The 16,386-nt window shown below is 44.2% G+C and overlaps 1 protein-coding gene across 8 annotated transcripts in view; it reads right to left on the reverse strand.

Annotated features, from left to right (window-relative positions):
* The window catches only part of JAK1 (Janus kinase 1), a 51,626-nt gene that overhangs the window by 15,381 nt on the left and 19,859 nt on the right, over nucleotides 1–16,386 (reverse strand). For 2 of the 8 annotated variants that reach the window (XM_015870744.3, XM_085512376.1), the window contains 6 exons: nucleotides 11,258–11,349; nucleotides 9,302–9,381; nucleotides 8,046–8,244; nucleotides 5,694–5,817; nucleotides 1,296–1,449; nucleotides 21–184 (listed from right to left, as the gene is read on the reverse strand). In XM_015870744.3, coding sequence (XP_015726230.2) covers nucleotides 21–184; nucleotides 1,296–1,449; nucleotides 5,694–5,817; nucleotides 8,046–8,244; nucleotides 9,302–9,307 — 647 coding nt within the window. In that variant the 5' untranslated portion in view covers nucleotides 9,308–9,381; nucleotides 11,258–11,349. The remainder of the gene's footprint in view (nucleotides 1–20; nucleotides 185–1,295; nucleotides 1,450–5,693; nucleotides 5,818–8,045; nucleotides 8,245–9,301; nucleotides 9,382–11,257; nucleotides 11,350–16,386) is intronic. The other 6 variants (XM_085512379.1, XM_015870743.3, XM_085512378.1 and 3 more) reach the window with 5 other exon arrangements.

Here is a 16,386-nt window from a genome sequence, read left to right on the forward strand (position 1 = left end):
GCAGTGTTATCCCAACTGACCTGACATCTTTGGGCAGCTCTGGCAGCTTCACATTTTTATTGATAGCATAGTGAGAGATCGCAAGCACAGCCATTCCCAGACACTCGTTTTCAATTTCATGAACTTCTTGATCATTTTTAGGGTCACGGATCGGTGCCAGTCCCTTCACTAAGTCATACTGACCCTTCACAGGAAGCAAAAAGAAGAAAAAAGAAGTTACTTCATCTGGCGTTTGTCATACTAACAACCAATGGCACAATAAAAGAGTCATCCAAAAACTGAAAGTCATGACAAGAAGGGGCAGGGAAGAGCGTTGTGCAAGAGATGCCATCTTCTCTCAGACCAGTCAGCGTAGCCAAGAACTTGTCACCCCACAAACCTCTCTCTCTGTGCCTTGTACCAACACGAGCACTTTTCTGTTTGTCTATTTTAGAAAGCGTGGTGCCCAGTGGTAACACTCATCCTGATCCAAAGCTGCCTGGAAATACTCATTTCTTTACTCATATTGTGGACTCACAAAAGAAAAACAGGTGTTTGCAGGAGCAGCTCCATGCCATCTCACTGCTGAAGGACACAACCGTATTTCAAAGCCTGAGAGCTCCATAGCTGCTGTACACAGAACTGCAATCATGTTTTTCTCTAGTGCATTTAATTTGCTCATTTCACAAGCCTTCATCAACCTTAATCTCTTACTTCCCTTCCCTGTGCTGAAACCACGGTGCCTGGTTTGCAAAACCATTGGTGTGTACGTAACCTTTGTTTTGATGGGGAACACAGCTTTCTGATATAGGAACCCCATGTGTCTGGAATGAGCAGCATGCAGCCAGCAACGGGGAGGCACAGCAGGAGAGAAGAACTGCACGTAGGCAGGCTGTGTGGCTGTGGCATTATGAGTCAATTCTTTAACACCACACAGTAAAATAGACTCAAACAGGCACAAAGTCATGGATTTAGTAATGCTACCGTTCCTCTGTCAGACTATAGATGTCACAGTCACACTGAGCAAATATTCCACAAAGGAAATAATAGCATTTCTATTATAAAATAGTTAATATTGAAGAAAGCATGCTGTAAAAACCTAGCCCTTCTTACACTGTAAGGAAGTTTCTTTACATGTTCCATATAGGATTAGATTGTTCTCCGCAGTGTGGAAGTAAACCCTTACCATCACCAACACATCAGGTTAAACACATTTTACAGTTGGAAAATAGCTTTTTAAAGAAGAGAATTCCTACTACATCAATTAGTTTTCATGGGGGTGGAACTGCACGGACCCCCTGCATGCGACCCCCTACCTGTGCAAAGATGTATTCCAAGGAGCTTGCATCCAGGATTGGGGTTCCTTCTGGCAGCAGCTTCTTGTCATAAGAGTTCTTTGACTTCCTTGGGGAATGCCTCCACACCGAGGGTTCATTTTCATTAGTCCCATGCCAGTTTGTGAAGTAATATCTTGCAAGAAAAAGAAGGATGAGCTTTAAAAATCATAGTGGGAAAAACCTCTATTTACATTAGATACCTATTTTAAACTTTCAGAAGAAAATCAGGTACACATCAAAACCCTTCACTCTTCTGCCTCAACGAAAGTCAATATGCCTCTATTGAGCATTGTTTGGTGTTTGTATTCCAAGATAAATGGCTCAGCCAAAGGATTAACAGGGCTTCAAACCTCTTCCTCTATAGACACTGAGTGCCTCCCTCTGGGCTGCAGCTGGAAGCAGCCATACACTGGAACTTCTGATTTCCTTTGGATGGGATGGAGATGGTGAAAAAAGAAACTAACTCCAACCATCCAGCTTTTAAGTTACAGTCAATCTTCTAATTGTATTGCAAATAAGCCTTTTGCTCATATCTGCACACAAAGCAATTTAATTAAAAACCTGCTAAAAGATTTGGCATCTGCTGCGAATTAATGATATTGTTGAGATGAAGCCTCCGTTAGAGGCTGATGAAAAATCTTTGCTTAAATTACTCTAGAAATTTGTTTTTCTCTGGGTTCTATTAAGATATTAAATCAAGTGAACTTCAGTTAAATCTGCTTTGAATCAATGTGCTTTTAGCAGAGTTCATGTCCTGCGCATGATGGTGACGTACTTACAGTCTGCAGATCAGATTACTCAGCTCTAAGTAGGAAGGATTTCAGTAAGAATATGCCACTCTCACTCCACAGAGGTACTCAGCAGTAGTGAGAACAAGCAGTGCAGAAGGACTTTAATACAATGGGGGGTGAAAAGGAGACATGCATAGAATTATAGAATGGCCTGGGTTGCACAGGCCCACAGTGCTCATCCAGCTCCAACCCCCTGCTGTGTGCAGGGTCACCAACCAGCAGCCCAGGCTGCCCAGAGCCACATCCAGCCTGGCCTTGAATGCCTGCAGGGATGGGGCATCCACAGCCTCCTTGGGCAACCTGTGAACAGTGCGTCACCACCCTCGGGATGAAAAACTTCCTCCTAAGATCCAACCTAAACCTCCCCTGGCTCAGTTTAAAACTATTCCCCCTTGTCCTATCACTGCCCACCCTCACAAACACATTATCTATATGGAAAATTGACCAGTGAAAGGAAGCATTATGGATTAAAGACACTGTATTGTGTTTTTGTCCTTTCTGTTCTTTTGAAGTCTTTCTAAGTCCCACAGAAGCACATACACAACATGGGCAGGAACACCAACACACAACTATGCCAAAACTCCCAACAAGGCACTGCAGAAATCCTTTGGTTCAAGCCCAAAAAGCAAAGGAAAGCAAATCTCTGCCTCCAGGAAATTAAGTTTGATTTCACGTGCTCCTTTATAAGATGGAAGATAATTAATAATTCAAATTCTTTTGGTATTTCCTGAAAATAATCATGGGCATGGTTGTGTGTATTGTTTATAACCAAGAGGAGAACTTGTTCCTTTACTGTTAAATGTCTTGATTAAGACAACCCTTATAAGTTGCAATAGAAATTGCCCCATTGTTTGTGGAACCACATAAACAAAGCAGGAGATTCTCTGCCTTGAACAAACTGATGGGCTTGTGGTAAAGAGGACTAATATTCCACTTTCACAACCAGAAATGGGAGCACTTCCAAATTCAGAAGTCCTGCAGAAGACCTGGAAAGGAGATCCGGGATCCATTCAGTCTGACCAAGGAATGGCTCTTCTCTTCCTCCTACAGTGACTCTGAGGACTCTTCTTTCCCACATGTCCAAAAACAAGCCTTAGGTCCCTTTGACACGTCAAGAAATGCTGCTACCACTGGCTTAAATAATGTCCAGCTATGAGATAGTTAAACTCCTCCATCAGCCTGTGTGCTAAGGAGGCAGGATGTTACAAAACACTGTGGTTTCTTTTGTTGTAGACTCCTTTCTCACTCAATGCAAGTGAAAGAAACATGGGGCTTGTTGCAAAGATTCTAGTGGAAAAGCAAAGTCCTTTTAAAATAAAATGAAAAGCATATTGGTGGGCATGGATTTAATGGGGAGAAGAGGGTGGGAAAAGCCCACACAACCAGAAACCAAACATCAAGCTTTCAGCAGTGGAAGACAAAACGAACATCTAAAAGCATTTCAAATACCTTCAATTTAGAGATCTATAATATTAACAGAACTTGGCTAAATCAGGTCTGTCAGTGCAATGACATTTCAGAAATGGGGCTGTTGCCTCTGAATGACTCCACACAATCCCATGCGCTGTTAAAGAATCCCAAGCTGTCTTCCTTTCTCAACAGGAATTCTGCCTCTCGCAGAGCTCTGAATCAACAACATTCATTCAGAGCAGTTTCACAATCCCGTGCTGTTCCTCATTTCTCAGCCCTACCCAGCTCAGGTGCCCAAACCAAGGCACACAGTGACCATAAATGAAAGAAAGGAAAGCCCCACTTCAACGATGCACTACAGCAGTGCTGGAGAGACTGGAATATTTAGATTTTAGCACCCTCATTTATATAATCTCTTTCTAAAAGCATGTGAAATTACTTTTAATATAAATTATTGGCCCAGAGTTTGCTCATTTTCATGCATGAAGTACACCAGACAAAAGAGAGTCCCCTGCCAAACTTCAAATCCCAGCTCCAGAGCTTAAAAAAAGCAAACCACCAGAATTACAAATGCATTTTCCATGGCTTCACTCTGTGCTAATGTAGAATTAAAAACTAAAAAGATCCAGAACATGAAGTTCAGCGTCAAGCAATTCCACCCATGTCATTAACATCCGATAGGGCTGTAACAGCTGCAGTGCCAATGGAAGGACCTGGAGCCAGCACTCCTCACCCACCTGAAGCAGAAACATGCCAACACCAGACACAGTAGAAACCATTCAATTAAGAATTAAGTGAATCAAAGCATCGAGTTCCTGATCACAGGATTACAGTTACATGTTTTCTTTTTGCAGAGCAAAGCCAACCGCATCAAACATTTCCGTATCATGGAAAACATCTCAGGTCCAGACTGTACCAAGAACCTTTTTTATTATCAGTACACTGCTAATCTGACTGCTCTTAAAGCAAGAAAGGGCACTTAATGCTCCGTAAGAGGCCATCAGAGTCCTCCCAGCTTTCTTTAGTGTCACTCAACCCCATTATTGTGTGCTGTTTATCTGCCAAACTTAATCACAGCTGTTTAAATCCAAGATTAGCTGAGATTAAGTCATTAATGCTGCTAATAGACAGTGGGACAGAAAAGGAAAAGACTATAGTATCCTCTTCCTCTTTTAGCGTAGGTATCAGCACCATCATTATTTGAAATGCAAAGGTCCATTTGTTAACTGTGGGTAATTTTTCCCTGTAGCAGTTCATCCAATAATAACAACAATTCTGGCCTAGCACAGATTGCAATCAGCATTGGAACACCTCACAGTTAAAAGACCATGACTACAAAGCTCTCTGCATGAGGAGTGGGGTGGTTATCCTCTGACAAGCCTAATGAACAGCTTGGATGTACAGCCTGAGTGTTACAGCATCCCATGAGGATATCAGGTACAGATGTACCTCCAGGAACAGACAAAGATATGATGGCCAGTGGGAAGTGCTTTAGGAAGGTGGGCAAAGTTTCTAGACTAATTATTGCTGGAAGAAAAGCTTATCGTATTTCTTGCCTACGTCACACACTTAAAGCTCATAATGACGTAAGAAGGAAAAGTCAGAATACAAAAAGGCAGTGTAATAATTGCAGACTTGGATTTCTAACAAGAGTATATTAAAATAATATCAAAAAGGAAGGAGAGCTTTCCTTTAGCTAGTGCATGTGCAGGCATTCAACAGCTGTCACACTGCTTTCACTTCCCAGTGGATGATTCTGCCCCGCACATCTCAGCAAGGCACGTGCTATACTTTAACTCCTGAAGTTCAACCTGACAGTACGCATAAAGGACAACGATCCCACCAAAAAGGGTTTGGATTTTCTGGTGCTTTCTGCAGTCTAATAAGGCCACGTGGATTCCCCTACAGTCCTACAGGAGAACATCAGAAGCGACAGCATGTTGCTTTCTCCTTCCAAGTGAATAGCAAAATTCCCATTGACTTCAGGAGGAGTACGGCTCGTTGTGAGTCCTTCAAATGGGAACAGAAACACTAACATGTAAAACATTTCTGAAGGACAAGCTGTCGCTTCTGGGTTTGCTTTTTAGCTTCTTCAGTGAGCTCAGTAGTATGAGTAAGAGCAACAACACTCTGTTAAGAAAAACCCATGGTCATTTTCCACACATTTTGCACTTACCTCATTCGATAATAGAGCCGGTGTGATGTTTTTTCATCTATCTTAAAGACCTGGTTTGGTGCATACCAGAGCCTCCTGTTCTCATCAAACAGTGCAAAGAGATTATGGCACAGGGGAGATATAGCTGCCAGAGGAAAATAAAGAACCATGTCAGTTCACAAGGCTACCAAATACACACACACACTGAAAATACAAATGCATAAGGCAACCATCTGACTGTGCAACCTATACCACACAAAGAAACCGACACTAGGATGAGCTTAAAACAAACATGAGAAAGATATGACTAAAGGGAAGATGCAAACTGCACACTGGCTGACTCCGCTGCTTTTATCAGGTATTAAACAGTCTGACGTTCCAGCTACTCCTGGCATGAAACTTGTATTGAAGTCGTGATTTTGCCAAGGTCCAAAGGTGAAGAGAAGTCTTAAAAAACTTCATATCTTGCAGGTCACAGAAATGGGCGCTTTAAGAAAACTACAGCTTTGCTCTCAGTTTCACCTGATTAATAAATTCTGCTCCCAGACAGAAACTGATAGAGAAGCTTCTAGGGAAATATTCAAAGCTGCTTTCTCATCAGCAAAGAGGCACAAAGCAGAACATGTCATTTGTCCATTCACTGCTAATTCAGCAGAGGGTTTTCCAACAAGGAACAGATTTAACTGGTATGTCTAGGCTGACCTGCCTTAACCTTCGCATTTACACCATCCCAGAGAGAAGCAGGCTATGCTTTCCTTACAGAGGTATAGCTGTTCCAATTCCTTGCTCCTGTTTCCTGTTCGATGGAGGCAGTACCTTTGTGCAAAAGCCCTGTCTGGGCAAGCAGCTCTGCTCCACACATGTGCCTAAGAGCCTTTCTGAAATGAGGCCAATGGCAGAGTCCTGCAGAACTCAGTGAAACCTTTTCTGTTTCAAACTGGGGAACGAGAGTGTGAAAGAGAAGAAGACAAGGAAATCCAACCTGAATAACTTAATGGCAATGGTGACAGCAGGTGGGGCTGGGCAGCCATGGCTTCCTGCAGGCCAACCAGCAGCATGCAGATGCCAGCAGTGGTGTAAGTACCCAAGGTATGACTTACAGCAGAGACCAGCATCACCAGCTTGCTGAAATGGGTGAAACTTCTGCACCTCACAGCATCTGCCTGGGCTCAGCAAAGGCCAAGAGGAAACAGGTGGCAGTTCCCTTAAGGAAAGCTCACCTAAAGTCATTTCTTCAAAGGTTTTAAATTTCTAGCAGAAATTACTGGCAGCAATTGCACAGCGTATGGGTTGACAGCTCTATAAACAGCAGCAGCTCGTAGATCTCACACACTGATACAAACAGGTGTGCCTTAAGCACTCCTCATTTTCATTAAAACTATTCAAAAGCAATACGAGGACTTATTGGATGAGATCTGTCCTTCAGATTCCCATCATTTTTGGAATGGAGGAGAAGTAACTAGGGACATAAACTGGAGGATACTCAATGTCAGAAAAACCAAAGCAACAAGGGAAAGGAAAACACTGGAAGCCACATACACCCAGAAGCAGGCAGGCAGCCTGTTTGTATGGCCACCTTTACCACTCCCAGATCACTGAATAGTATTTGGTGTTCCAGGAAGCTTGGGGGAATATAACATTTGGTCCTAGGGGGTGAGGGGGAGGAGGAATGACACAAAGAAAAGAACCTCAGGATTGTAAATATAAAAGCACACTGGAACCTGGATTCATAAGGTTTAAACATAGATTAAATCTGCTGATTGCAATCGAATATTTAAACATCATCTTGCTGGGTCAAGGAACACAGTGACAAAGCAAGACATTTTCATTATGTCTTTCTGCATGAGCACAGCTGTACAAAGTTCAGTAAACCTTACTGGAGAGTTATTAATATTGGAGATATTGTAACTCCACAAAGGAGCGTTAGGCAACAAATGAGAAAATTAGAACTGGGAAAGCAGCAGATGGATTTATTTTCTCTCATTAACCCTCTCCAAAGTAACACAGAACAGACCTCACAGACTGACCAACTTGTGCCACAGGTAAAAACATCTTTATGTAACTTATTTGTATACCGTGTGCTCCTAAAAGAAGCCTGATCCCATCCCACTAAAAGAAAAACAATACCAATATCTGCCAGAAGCCAGGCTGGGAGATAATAAAGTTACATGAATCTCAGGACAGCCTCTTCCATTTCTCTTACACTGAACAGCTTAAGAACTGCCAGAGCAGCCCTTGGCAAAGATTTCCATCCTAAACAATATACCATGCGTGTTTTTCCTACGATCCCTGACTTATGCTCAGAGAAGGATGTATCACTTGTAATACTGCCAGCCTTGACACTGAAAACTCACACAAAACCCATATACTCACAGCACTTCTGGGCAGCTTCAATGCACAGCTCCTCCGAGGTAAACTCGCCACTGGTGTAACAGATGGGGCTTTTATCTTGCAGGTAGAAAAGTATTTCTAAGCCCTGATGCTGAGCTTCCATGTTTACTTCGCTCTTCTTTGTGCTCCTCATTTTCGCACAGAAAGCCATGACTTTGCAGTCTTCTTTTACGTTTAGATACTGAAAATAGAGGAAAAACAGTGAAGGAAAACATGATGAAGGAGAGTATGATTGATTTGGTTCCATCCTTCTAGTTATTAGCTCAATGGCAAGTACTCCACATTAAACCAAAGACAAAAGGAAATTAAAAATGGGACTGAAAATAGACTGTTTAAGTCACAGAATAAATAAAATGCAATTCATAGATAAGAGATGGCTCAAAGGCAAACAAATCAGAGCTACATTTGGCTCTAAGTTTTGGTTCATCCTTATTTCTTGTGAAAATCAATGTCAGTGCACAAATCTGGTGCTAGACAACACTGTGACAGGGCAGGCAAGGCATTCCTCGAGCTTCTCATGTTGATTATCCAAACCCAGCCCTGTTCATAAATGAGGGGAAAAGTGAAGCAAGAAATCTCAGTGGCTGTTCTGTTTCTGTTAACATTTTCTGGTAACAGCGTAAGTTCTGGCGGTTCCACAGCTATTCTGAAAGGTTTATTTTCTTACCATAAAGCAGGAATAACTTTCACATCCTTAAGCACCTAAACTGGCTGAAAAACAATTACTGAGCACTCCAGGCTGGCTAATATAAACAGTACCACGAACATTTCCCTTAAAAAAAAAAGCTGCCTCCTGTTTTTACAATCTGCTCTAACATGCAAATATTTCTGAGAGCTTTCTCCCCTCTCAGCCTTTGGTTTTTATTTTAATACACTTGAGATATCGCAGCAAAACGGGCTTTACTGGAGAGCTGTTTTTATAGTTCCTTCTCTCCCCCCAGTAGGTTAAAGTAGCACTGAGGAGGTTTAATGACATCCCTTTTACACTGCCAAGAAAGATCCAAGGGAGCTGTGACTCGAAAGGAAAGGCGCGTGGCATTTTGTGTCTGGTACTTAAATAGAAAGAGCAGAAAGGAGCTGGATGACCACAGACTTCAGCTATTACGGGGTCCGTGTTCCACTTTTTACTAAACTTCAGCTCAATCAGTAACAAAAGCCCAAGCCACCAATTCTGCAGTTTACAAACATAATCCTCCCACCGAAAAACAAGCAAAGCCAAACCTCAGAACCCAACGCACCTGCATTTATGTGTCTGTCTGATCCTCAACGCAACTGAAACAGATTACCTTCACGCTCTCCGAGAGTAACTTGTGTCTGTCTAGGGAAAAAAAGAAGCCAGGAATTAGTTTGCACAGAATTTGAGGCACCAAATATATGGTCAGGCTGACAAAAAGCCACCTGCAATACATTCAATGGGATCTTTCCATTAATAGACTCGAGTCGGGTTGGGTCTAATAGGGTGCATTCTGCAGCCCACATATATCTGCTCTCCTCTTTTGTCTCTTTGGAGGAACAGACTGAGAGGCAAACAAACCCATTGGGAAAGCATCCACCACTTTAATATCTTCATATTTTCAGAACATCAGCAGTCTGTTCGGTGCCATATCCACACGAGCCCTCAGCCACAGCTCAAAGGAGCATTTTTCCCTTTGCTTCATGGCTTGACAAGTCAATTCCTTCTTCCTACTTTTAACTGAATACTGATAATTGTGATTCTCCCCCAACCCCTCCTTCCAAAGCATTGGGTTTTGTTCTTTCTTGTTTCACTCTCCTTCACCCTGTGGATGATGCAGAGCTCTGGTCAAGTGATGGAGGATGATGAAGTATCAGTGCAAGGCTGGCATCTCTCCTTGCTCACATGGGACACCGCAGTAACTCCTGTTCCTCATGCAGCAGGAACACCTTCCTGGGGTTCTTAAGCCTTTTCTAAGACCACAAATAACCTCAGTATTCTGGAGCTGGTTTGCAAAACTACTCCCACCCGAAGTTACAGCTCACTGCTGCTGCCTGATGTGAACCAGGGAAATATCAACCCGACAGTGACATTTTAATGCTAAATTTGAGGTTCCACACACATTTTCTTAGCAATGATATGGAGAAGAAGTAATTGTGAGTGTAATTACTGGAACCCACAAACAAGCTGGTAATTACTTCTGCACAGCACCAGAAAATTTAAAGGCAAAAGGTTGAGAAGGGAGCTGTAAACTAACTGAAAATGCTCCCTTTTAACCAATGCATCTATCTAGCAATTCAAACTCACTGCATTTTAATGTCTGTGTGGGCATAACATCACAAAGATTGCTTAGAGGCTTTAACATGTGAAGGAAAATGTAAAACTGCTGCCTTCTTGCAGATCCATAAATCTAAACTGCTGCTTTTCAACACAGCACTCTTTGGGTTTGCTTAATAGCTGGTGCTGCTTCCCAATCACAGCAGCAGTTCCCAGAACACAAAAGAACCACGGGCACTGCTTCATCCCAATATTCTTCTGAGGATGAAGAGAACAAACCGATGTCCAATTTCTAGTTTACTGTTTACCAGCAATTCTTCCAGATAGCCTTGTACCCAGTGCCAGGAATGCGTCTTTTAACAAACAAAACCTAAAGAGAGTCCCAGGAGTCTCCATTGGGAAGCTGTGCTCCTTCTCTGAGCAGCAGCACATCCCCAGCCCCAGGCATTAACCCCACCATAGGCTCCCCTCATGTCCTGCTGGTGAGCTTAGGACAGCAGCCCCCCCAGCCCTCATTTCAGTTCATACCATGCCCTGTGGGCCTCACCCTGCATCTCCTAGCAGTCCCCACAGCAAAAGGCTGCTTTGGCCATTGGAAATGCGATCAGTGCATGCATACATACTCACCACCCTTGTGAAATGCCCTATTTTGGGGGCAGCACAGCAGATGAGAGATGATTCCCAGCTTGGTGCAACCCCCAGCAGAGCTGGACAGCAGTCTGTCCTTCTTACATGGGGATCAACCATATGTGAGTGCACAAGCACATAGAAAACACCACAGCTGCCCAATGCCAGCACTGACATTTCATTTCTTTGGGCTGGGTCATCAAGCAGACCTGGACCCCATACAAATATTTTCTCCTCATACACAAATGAGACCCTCACAAAATTCTGCTATCAGGCTGCTCAGAATGGGTTTGCTTCTGGTCTTAAAGTATTAAGACAAAGAAAAACTGACAAGTACCCACTGAGAAATTCCAGCTCCTCCCTACAGCTTGCTGCAGCCAGTTCTCCTCAGTAGACCAGAATGGGTCAGGTCCAAAACTCCTGGCATTTCTAAGGAAAAAAGACAAACACACAACACTTGAATTGCACCTTCCAACCTCTGCATGCCTCTGAAGTCAAGGACAGGAAAGGGAAACAAAAACAAATTAGTCCCTGACCAGAAGAAGACGTCCATATGCTGGCATGGATGGGGAAAAGCCATGACATCTCCTGCCAAGCTGACATGTTCTGTACCTGCTGAGAGCCCACACCCTATGGGAACACTAAGATACACAAGAAATCTCTCTTTCCCTTGAATAAGGAAACTGGAGATTAAGTTGTTGGCTGAGAAGCACTTCAAGCACTATATAAACCAACTCCAGGCTCCACTGAGCATTAAGAGATCTCATCCCACATTAGTTCAAAGAAAGCTATAGATTCCCATAGCTCCGGCTTCCTAGGTTAGCAATAGATCTGTAAATCTAAGACAGGCCCAGGCAAAGGAAGCAAATGAAACCCCCACAGGCTTTGAGAAGTTACCCACCCAGCTCACGTCCACATGGAGGTGAAGCTGTGCTCTGAGATGTGCTGGGCTCAGAAACCCAGGTTTGCTTCCTACCCATTTCGAGGAGCAAACAGGACACGAAGCGCCTGCCTCAAGGTGAAAGCCTCTAAAATGCAAGGAATGGAAAACCTCAGAGAGTGTCTGCCTAAACCAGAACCAGTTCTGTGCACCATGTTCACATTCTTCCTCTTTTTCTCTCTCACAGTCCGTGCAGTTTCTTGTTTCATGAAGAGGACACTTCAGGGGGTGTTGGTGGCTGCTAACGCTCGGAAACCAATAAGTAGGCAGTCCACAAGTGAACGGAGTGTGCCGTTTTGTAGCAATAATAGTTTATGTCAGCTGGAAACTTCTCAAATTATTCTTCACAATGCAGCAATGAAGAACCAGAGCACAGGCTGTACAGCACGGGGCATCCTGCTCATGTAGCATAAGCTATTAGATTGCTCTACGTGACGCATCTAAAACAAACCCGGGTGTTCTGCTTAACCACAAGGATAAAGGACAGGAGTACAGGCCAAAAAGCAGTGATCAAGCACATTGAAATCCCAAATCCGGGTAGAGCGCTGCTGAGCGCCGTCCTCCCTGGACAGCCTTTGTCCTACAAACACCCCCAGCTCCCTTTGGGTTTTTCTATACCATTCATTCTGCGATATGACTGATGTATGTTGTACATTTTGTCTTAAACATCGGGCTGACGGAGCAGTGGAAATTTTCAGCAACAAGTTAACGTTAACGAGCAGCAAAGTTCTTAGAACTGAAAGAGAAGGTGCCCATCATGGGGTACATAGGCCAGCCTTCACTACACGCACACTGACATTAACAGATGTTCTATATTTCCATTCTCAGCCATCTGCCTCTGAACTCTCACTCCTATCAAGTTCACATCATAACTCCTTCAGACCAGACCGAGCGCTTTATGAACCCACTCAGTTCACCGTCACGCTGAGAGCCAGCCGTGCTCATTTCCTGTGCTCTTCCAACTCAGTTTCAACAACTTCTCTGAATTTTGTGACCTCACGTACGTGGGAAGAACTTGTTCAGCTCGCCCATAAAGCTGTGTGCTCGTTTACCACTGCTATCGTCCTGCCTGTAAGTGCTGCTGTACGTGTGTGTGTATGCACACAAATCAAGTCATTTTCTCTCCTTCCAGCCTAAAAACCCTTTGGAGACCCATTGGGCATGCACCAGTACAGGCTGGGGGAAGAGCTGCTGGAGAGGAGCTCTGCTGAGAGGGACCTGGGCGTCCTGGTGGACAACAGATTGACCATGAGCCAGCAGTGTGCCCTTGTAGCCAAAAAAGCCAGTGGCATACTGGGGTGCATTAAGAAGAGCGTGCCCAGCAGGTCGAAGGAGGTGATCCTCCCCCTCTACTCTGCCCTGGTGAGGCCTCATCTGGAATACTGTGTCCAGTTCTGGGCTCCCCAGTACAAAAAAGACAGGGATTTTTTGGAAAGAGTCCAGCGGAGGGCCACTAAGATGGTGAAGGGCCTGGAGCATCTCCCCTATGAGGAGAGACTAAAAGAACTGGGTCTGTTTAGCCTTGAGAAAAGAAGGCTGAGAGGGGATTTGATCCAGGTTTATAAATACCTGAGGTGTGGGAGCCATAGTGGCGAGTCTGGTCTCTTTTCAGTAGTGTGTGGGGACAGGACTAGGGGTAATGGGATGAAAGTACAGCATAGGAAGTTCCGCACAAATGTGCAGAAGAACTTTTTTACAGTGAGGGTGACGGAGCACTGGAACAGGCTGCCCAGGGAGGTGGTGGAGTCTCCTTCTCTGGAGATATTCAAGACCCGCCTGGACGCCTTCCTGTGTGACATGGTGTAGGGAGCCTGCTTTGGCAGGGGGGTTGGACTCGATGATCTCTAGAGGTCCCTTCCAACCCCTACAATTCTGTTATTTAGCATACTGGACTACCAGGATCCTGCCGACCCTTCAAAAACTATAATTCTAATTCACTCATTAGTTCCTGGTGGTGTGGCTGAGCAAGATGGCAGACTTTCTCCTGGAGATCAGCTTATGTTTGTCAATGATACCTGCTTGGAAAATGGCAGCCTGGAAGAAGCAGTACAAGCACTGAAAGGAGCCCCAGCAGGAACAGTTAAAATAGGGGTTGCCAAACCTCTGCCTGTGAACTCCAGTGGAGCTGGTCTAGCTGTTAAGCCCATCTTTGAATCTCAGTTTGCTACAGAGAATTTGAGATTCCCGACTTCGACTTCACTTTCACCTGCAACCTTCTGTAGTGAGGATTTCAACATCAGCTTCCCTTTTTTATCATTAACTCCCAAGATTACTGGAAACGAATCTTCAGATTATGCAGATGATAATCATATATCTACCGAGGGGTCGTACACTATGGATCTGAGTGAGAGAGGGGCAGAACCAAGTACAGCAGAGAACAGAAGTCTGGAAACTACCTCTGTTTTTACTGACGTGTCACTTCAGTCTGAGGATTTTATGATTCCCACGCGTGATGCAGGAATGTTAATGGAATCTACCCTCTTATATCGTCTGCGGACAAAACTTTAGCAAATGCAAATACGACGAAAAACATATTTGAGGAAACCATCACTATTGCAAAAGGCAATTCAAGTCTAGGGATGACAGTAAGTTCTGATAAAGATGGCACAGGAATGATAGTTTGTAGTGTCATCCATGGAGGATCAATAAGTCGTGATGGAAGGATTAACGTGGGAGACTGCATCCTGTCCATTAATGAAGAATTGAGTGCTAACTTAACCAATGCACAAGCCTGAGCTATGCTAAGGAGACATTCACTTATTGGACCAGAAATAAATATTACATATGTGGTAGCAGAAAATTTACCGAAGTACAGAGCCAGTTTGGAACAACAGTCAGAGGAAATGGGATGAAACTACAGCATAGGAAGTTCTGCATGAATGTGCAGAAGAACTTCTTTACAGTGAGGGTGACAGAGCACTGGAACAGGCTGCACAGGGAGGTGGTGGAGTCTCCTTCTCTGGAGATATTCAAGACCCGCTTGGACGCCTACCTGTGCGACGTTGTGTAGGGGGCCTGCTTTGGCAGGGGGGTTGGACTCGATGATCTCTAGAAGTCCCTTCCAAACCTTATAATTCTGTGATTCTGTGAATCTTATGGATTAATTTTATAAAGAAGCACTATCAGCTTGGGGATCAGGCCTTCCTGCACGTGAATGGTCAGAATAAGCCCATCAAGTCCGTTTTTTGCTTGATTTTGTTTCATTTTCTTTTCTATATTATCTGGTACATTTGCAGATAATGCCCAGCTGTGTGATTCTGTGAAAACGTGGCAGTAATTTCTTCCTCACAGTCTGCCTCCATCAGGGAAATTCCAGAGCTTCCAGAACGTGAAGAAGGGGAAGGAGAAGAAAGTGAACTTCAAAATGCAGCTTTCAGTAACTGGAACCAACCCAGAAAAGTTGAACTATGGAGAGAGCCTGGCAAGTCATTGGAGATCAGCACTGTTGGAGGACGAGGGATGGGCAGCCACCTGAGTAGTGGGGAAGTGATGAGAGGGATCTTTATCAAACACATCCTGGAAGACAGCCCAGCTGGCAAAAACGGAACACTGAAAACTGGAGATCGGATTGTTGAGGTGGATGGAATTGACCTCAGAGATGCCAGCCATGAACAAGCTGTGGAAGCCATACAGAAGGCAGGTAATCCTGTAGTCTTTATGGTACAGAGCATTATAAGCAGACCAAAGGCTTTCGGTCAGACTGATTTAGAGCCAGAAAAGACTTCATTTTGTAACTTGCCTCTGCCTCCTCTGTCCGCGTTTTCAGGAATAAGCTGTGATGTTGCACAGTCATCGTCTAGCCAAATCACAGAGGATATAAAGAAGGAGGATGAGTTTGGTTACAGCTGGAAAAAGATCACACAGCGCTATGGAAGTCTACCAGGAGAACTACACATGATTGAGCTAGAAAAAGGAAGGACTGGTCTGGGACTTAGTCTTGCTGGTAACAAAGACCGATCCAGGATGAGTGTCTTTATAGTGGGCATTGATCCAAATGGTGCAGCTGGCAAAGACGGCAGGTTACAGATCGCAGATGAGTTACTAGAGATAAATGGGCAAATACTCTATGGAAGGAGTCACCAGAATGCTTCATCCATAATCAAATGCGCTCCACCTAAAGTGAAAATAAAATTAGAAATAAACACCTCCCAGCTAAACCAATATCAACTTCATGGAACCATAGAAGAGCTCAGCTTGGAAGGGATCCTACAGTTCCAGCCCCTGCTGCAGACAGGGCTGCCTACCAGCAGACCAGGCTGCCCAGGACCCCATCCAACCTGGCTTCAGGCAGCTCCAGGGACGGGGCATCCACAGCTCCTCAAACCAATGTCACTATGCCTCAGGCCTCCTAACATCTAACCCAAATCCCCTGTTTTAAAGCTCTGCCCCTTGCTCTATTAGACCATATATTAAAAAAAAAAATCAGTCTCCCTCCCACTGATGAGCTCCTTTCAAGTACTGTATCAAGTTCTGACCCATTTTGGAAAGCTCCCACACAGCGACATGAGTTTTGTGTCACTACTGTG

Source organism: Coturnix japonica, chromosome 11, assembly GCF_054131305.1.
Source record: "Coturnix japonica strain WE chromosome 11, WE-NBRP24, whole genome shotgun sequence".
NCBI lineage: Eukaryota > Metazoa > Chordata > Aves > Galliformes > Phasianidae > Coturnix > Coturnix japonica.